This window comes from Gavialis gangeticus, unplaced genomic scaffold, assembly GCF_001723915.1.
Source record: "Gavialis gangeticus isolate Ggan-Ray unplaced genomic scaffold, GavGan_comp1, whole genome shotgun sequence".
NCBI classification, from domain to species: domain Eukaryota; kingdom Metazoa; phylum Chordata; order Crocodylia; family Gavialidae; genus Gavialis; species Gavialis gangeticus.
Genome location: NW_017728992.1, coordinates 123,952,504 through 123,958,873, shown reverse-complemented (window position 1 = coordinate 123,958,873; position 6,370 = coordinate 123,952,504). Strand labels below are relative to the sequence as shown.

General features: G+C 35.6%; 1 protein-coding gene across 1 annotated transcript in view; it reads right to left on the bottom strand.

Moving 5' to 3' along the window:
* Window positions 1–6,370, bottom strand: part of CHD7 (chromodomain helicase DNA binding protein 7) — a 193,290-nt gene that overhangs the window by 53,259 nt on the left and 133,661 nt on the right. Inside the window, exons 5-6 of the mRNA XM_019527714.1 lie at window positions 4,742–4,879; window positions 3,534–3,599 (exon numbers count right to left, since the gene is read on the bottom strand). Of these exons, the coding sequence (XP_019383259.1) occupies window positions 3,534–3,599; window positions 4,742–4,879 (204 nt within the window). The remainder of the gene's footprint in view (window positions 1–3,533; window positions 3,600–4,741; window positions 4,880–6,370) is intronic.

Genomic DNA, 6,370 nt, shown 5'->3' with positions numbered 1-6,370 from the left:
AATTTAAAAAAACCCCTTCCAAAAAAAAAAAAAAAAAAAAAAAAAAAAAAAAAAATCAGGGTTTACCTAACCTCTTGATTTTATTTAAGGGCAACAATCATTTTAAAAGCAACTGGTAAATTTAATATCAAATGTCTTTCAAAGACAGTTAATATAGCATACTCATAGCAGTCTGGAGAAAATTCTCAGGTCCACTGATCATTTCAGCAATGATTTAATATAAAAAAAATCCTGACTAAACATAGAACTTGTAGTACCAGAATGTAATACTACATTATTACCTAGTAGATTACCAAACTAGTTAGAACTGTATTTATTACACAGCATTCTACAAACCTCATTTCTAAATGACCCTTTAAAATACATACTTTGGGGGAAAAATTGGTTAATGATTATTAGATAGTTATTTTGGCTATAGCCCTTACATTAATAAAAAACAAGCCACCTTTTACAAAAGTAGGCAAAGCTGTAATCTGTATGCTTCCTCCCACTGAAACCCACACCCAGGCTTGCCAATATATTAATGCATAACCAATTCAAAACCAAAATATGCATGTGGTAGAACTGCTCACTAAAGTGTGATCCTGAACATAGTCATGATTCATTAAAAAATGTCAGATTAAGTATATTGTTTATATGTTATATATACACATATATATATACACATACATATACATACATACATACATGTTTCTCAAGGCAGGGTGATTAAAGAGATGAACCCTAAAATAGTGCAAATCAGGTTTGGAAATTAAGGGTATATAGGCCAGATGAGGCACTAAATAGGCAACTTAGTTTACAATCTTAGCAGAGAGGCCTGAATTGACAAAGTGATTGAACTGCATGCTACAGAATGATTCAGGCGACCGCTTCCTCCAAATGAAAATTAAAAAAAACCCAACATACTAGTGAAGCACCTTGCGTAAATTTCCATTGCCACAGTATAGGAACAGAAACACTCGCTGATAAAATAATTTAATTTACTCAGAAAGAGAACTTTCAAAAATAATTGAATGCTAGGCAAATGGTCAGTACAATGGCAAATAAAATTCATTGGTGACAAAAACAAAGTAAGGCAGACCGATAAGAATAGTTTTAACTATTCATACACATCACTGGATTCTAAGTAAAGCCAGTTCACAAAAGATTTGGGCATTGTGGGAAGCTCAATAAAAACATCTGTTCATCTTATATTAGCAGAAGTAGTGAAAAGGTTGTGTCAAGAGTTGAAAGAATATGCTGAAAATATAATGCCTTCCAATAAATGTACATCTTTATCTTTAATAATATATTCAGTTCCAGTCATTCTAATCTCAAGAAGATGCAGCAGGAAGAGGGATCCCAAAATGGGTGGCAAAATGATTACAGACATGGAAGACGAAATAAAATGATCAGAACTGCATGTAGAGAGATGACATGACAGACATAATCAACTTACTACATAAAATACCTAGGCCAATTTACTTTCTTTGTTTCCCTTCTATTATAGAAGCATTCAGTGCAAGAAAGATAATGAATTTAAAATGGATAAGAGGAAATAATTTCTATACCTGAAGGATAAAGATTAATGTAATTACATATATTTTACAATTTGTTATCTATAGATTTGAAAAGAATTAGTTTCAAGTCCAATGTCATAGGCTCCTTAAAACAGACATAAGTGTATGTACACACACACACACACACACACACACACACGTGTGCGCACACAAAAGATACATATATTATTTGGCAGCCCCCTGACCATATTCAAAGTACTTTGTCAAAAACAATACAATTTTATGACAAGGAGCTGATTCAAAAGAAATGTCATTAACTAATGTCCTTTGCTTGGACAAAGTCTTTGTTACATTCTAATTTGCTGAAAGGTTTCCCATTGAAACCTTTTCTCATGTTTGTTTTATGTATTGGTCCTGAACTCACCAATTTTACTTTGATTACTAATCTAGCAACCATGGTTTTGATGACGTTAGCGTACAAGAGAGCTCTAATAAAAGCACAGTTGGGTACTTCAGATGTTTAATATTAAACATCCTCAAATCCATTTTTTGGGATAGGTAGCAGGGCTGGGATGGAAGAAAAGGGAAAGAGGAGAGACACCCCTCAAACCTGCAAATGCAATCCATAAAAAACATTAAAGGAAGAGCTCAAAATAGAGCTTGCCTCCAGCAGAGCTTGCAATCAAAGACATGCAGGCAGCAGACCAACCACTTCCCACAAACGGCAGCAAAATACGCACTCCCCATGGGTAATCACACCTTTGTTTGCAGGGAAGAGGAAGAAGAGAAGAATAATTGGTGCAAAACTGCCTCCAACGTAAAGACATTTATGATGAGACCACATTCTCTCTCGCTTCATGGACCATCAGGACAACTAATTACTACATTTTGATTACATTAAGTTTATCTGAAAAATAAGGTTATAATTTGAAATAAGTAATACAGTTATGCACTATAATAAATCAAGAGGATATACGCTGTGAAGACTAAAGGACAAGGCCAATAAAGAAATTCAGCCAAAAACAGGCTCATGATATGCAATAGGGTTATGTTAAAGACTAGTATGGCCAGCAGTAAGGGTCAATAAAACATTAAAATATACTAAAACACTTCAGCAACGAAGGCAAAGTTTTTCTCATCTGTTTTTGGAGTAAGCACTCCTGGGTAAATATCATGTTATTAAGTGAGGACAGATTTGAGCATCATATTTCTATGAAACAAATTAAACTTTGGCACCAAACCTACAGCATAAACACAAGTAAAACAACAGAGAATATTTTATGAAAATATATTTGGGCTTAGAGGCTTGTTATATCAGCCCATCTCCAGGAGAATAGAAATTATTCAAGGAAACCTAACAGCATGGAATTAGTGTTTTACTTTGGTATATAAGACAGTCATGTTCTGAAGTAAGTAGGGAGACTGAATTGCCTAGTCAGTGGCCTGATTGTGCAGCTGACATACTGTGGCTGGGGGATTTGAAGAGATGTGTGATAACTTCACAAGATCTTTTGCCAACACCTAACATGGCAGCATCAAACTTTTATGTGATTGGTTGTGTATAATCACATGTACATTGATTTTGCTGGCTGTGTGAGGAAAAGGTATAAAAAGGAAAAAATAAAACCTGTCCAAAGTCTTAATACAAAAGTCAAAGATTTAAAACATGCGATTCAAGACCAGGACATCTTCCATTTCATAATCAGCCCCAAATCTGTTACTCAAAAGTGAAAAGCAGAGTAATTCTGCTATGCTGTGGAGGTAAAATTCCTTATTTGTACATTTACAGAAAATTATATGAAATGGGTGATAAGCATTAGGTTATGTGCATATTCATTCATCTACAATACAAACAAATCACAATAAGTATGCATGCTCACATGCGTGTGCACAGCCCCTTCCCCACATACACTCATCTAAACGCATTTTAGGGAATCCTCCTCCTCAGGTTGGGAATATTAAAAGCATTTTGGAAATGAAAAATAAAAGTTAAACATGAGTAATATACTTCTCTGTTAATGAAAACAATATTACCTTTTTCTTTACTGAGCGGCTACTCATAATTTTCTCTACTACAGGACCTTCAGCATCAGCAGATTCCTACAAGATAAATATTGTATAACAATTACAAAAGTGAAGATTATGTGTTTGTTCTTTATAAGTTTTCTTTAATTTCTTTAATGTTCTCTAACAGTATTCCATCACGATGAGAGTTCAATTGCATGAAATTTTTTTTACTAGGTGGACTGAGGTACTCAACTGCATTGTATGCTTTCTTAAATCCACTGAAATTGATGTTCTTTGTACAGCAAGAGGCTAACTATACTCTTCATCTACATATGTAATGAGAATGAACTGTACAAACAATGCACTCTATAAGCCAAAGCTGTGTAGGTGTTTTTGTTATTTAATTATATGGGAAAAGTAACTGGCCACAAAGTTGAACATGCCTTCAGTAGCCCTATGTTCTGAAAGCCAGAAGATGTTCCAGTTGATGATGTAAAGTAACAGTGTCTATGTGACAGCTGTCAAAAATATGTTGGTCCCCACCATTAAAGCTGCAGGAAAACATACCATTCCTCTTCTGCAAGAGACATTTAACAATGGAGATCACATACTACATTTCAAAGAGCTTAACACAGCACAAATTGCCAAATGAAGGACCAAAAAGCATGTATACATTCATCAATAGATTGTCAGTTAGTTAAGTGAAGTAGTAGTGAAAAGAGCACTACAAAACAATAAGATTGTTACAACAGTCATTCCTACATTATTACCCTTCATTTTATTCAAACTATTTTATCCATCATTTACATTGCACGGAGAATAAAGTATACCCTGCTGGGTACTACAAGGCAGTAATTTCATAAAGGGGTTCTTATGGTGCCTAGCAGCAGGAGACAAGCTTGAGTGGTTTATTAAAGTCATAGAAGCCAGACCACTGAATTCAGAGAGGTAAATTCAGTCTCCTTACAGTCTAGTTTCAGGCTTCTCCTTAGCAGAGACCATTAATTTAACCAAATTGTGTCAAATTACATATTGTAAGCTTGTAAAAAAAACCATGAATGAACGTAGCCTTTAAAGAACCTAAACAACTAATTTTGCTTTGTACAGTGAGCCAAATTTAAATGAAACTCCTTGTGGGAGGAAGGTGGGGGATGAGGTGGGAGGGGCAACACTTATCACTTTTAACTACTTAGATTTAATTGTTTGACTGTTCTTATTTGGAATGCTAAACTGACCTGCTGCTCTGACTGAGAAGTATTGGAAGGGGAGTCTCTTCCAGCAGCATCCACATCATCCGCTTCCTCATCTGAAATCTTAAACTCCAGGTCTTCTGTGTAACGCTTTCTCTTAACCTGCCGGCTGGAGCGCCTCTTCTAAAAAGAAACCATTGATTTTCTTTGTAAACAAAGTTGGAGTGAAGAATAAACAAGAACAGTGCATCTTTACTGTTTTCAAATGTACTAATACTTTAAAAAAATAATTACATTAAACACCGTGATATTGGCTGTAAAATTGAAGTGGCACTTTCATACTAAGTTCCCTCTTTTTAGAAGCCTATACTGGGGGCTTACGGGGAAGAAAGGAAAGCAATTATATTGTTGTTCATGAACTGGACAGTTTATTTTTTTGAACCAAATGCACTTTTTGCTCTTTCCATGGAGTTCTGTAAATTTCTCTCAACATAATTCTTTTTGAGGGGAAAAATCACCATTTCCCTCCTTAGAGGGTATATCTACATGTATATTTATGCTAGCTTAAATTTACTGTGCAGTACGTTACTCCCAAATAAGCGGGAATGGGCCGGCATCTACATGTGCAGGCAAAGTACATTAACACTACGTGGACTGACTTGGGACTAAAGTTAGCCCCAAGTCAATCCATACACACACACACGTATTACTGCACTGTAAGATGTGCTTTACTATGCAGTAACTAATCAGCATGATGCAGGTATCAAATTTATGCTCAAGTTGGCATAAGTCACCATATTAACTGCACAGTACGGGTGTGCACATGTACAGGCACCCAAAGTGATCTCTCAGACATTTTTATATTGCTGAAATAATAATTGAACACAAGCATATTCTAAGGCAGGAACTGCACTGCTGCCAAAGTTAAGAAAGGAAGCTAGGCAAGGCTTCTCTTCCTGGTGATGCAGCGTGTAGCCTCTAATAACCCTCATTACCCATCTTGGGGTGTAATATTTTGGAATAAAGGAAAGTTGGAGAAATTTCTCTCCTACTTCTCTTCATGTAATATATAAGTTAACAGCATCCCTTTAAGAATTGATGTTACCCCTCTATTAGTACATCTTTCAAGAAACAAGTTATGAGAGTTACTCTGAAACTATAACAGAGTCAGTAGCTGGATACTTGATAATGGATACCACTTGGCAATTTCACACCTTCATTTCCATAATCACTGAAGGGAAAACATCAATTTTCCTTTGGCTCAATAGGTAGGACTACTACTAATTCTGAGTGCCAAATCTCTTCCATTTCTTTAATAGAAAGGACGCCTATCAAGTTAAGAATAATCCTTCATGTAAAGTTTATGTACTTGGTTGGCTTCCTGTTTCCTGTAATATCCAATGGGCTTTGCAATTTTTGTATTTTTGCCAAGACTGAGCGTGCATGTACGTGCTTTCAGTTTAACGTTTCCTTATTAAATAACTGATTTGCAAGTGGAAAGGCAACTAGTCAGAGAACTGCTATGGAGATTAACATTTATAGTTATGCTTTCATTATGGAAATATTTGTATTAGGCATTGCAATAAGTAAATGCAACCAAACTACTCTTTCCCTACCCCCTCCATCCCCTGAAATGGACGGACACATGCACACAATTATGGGGGGGGGGGGGGG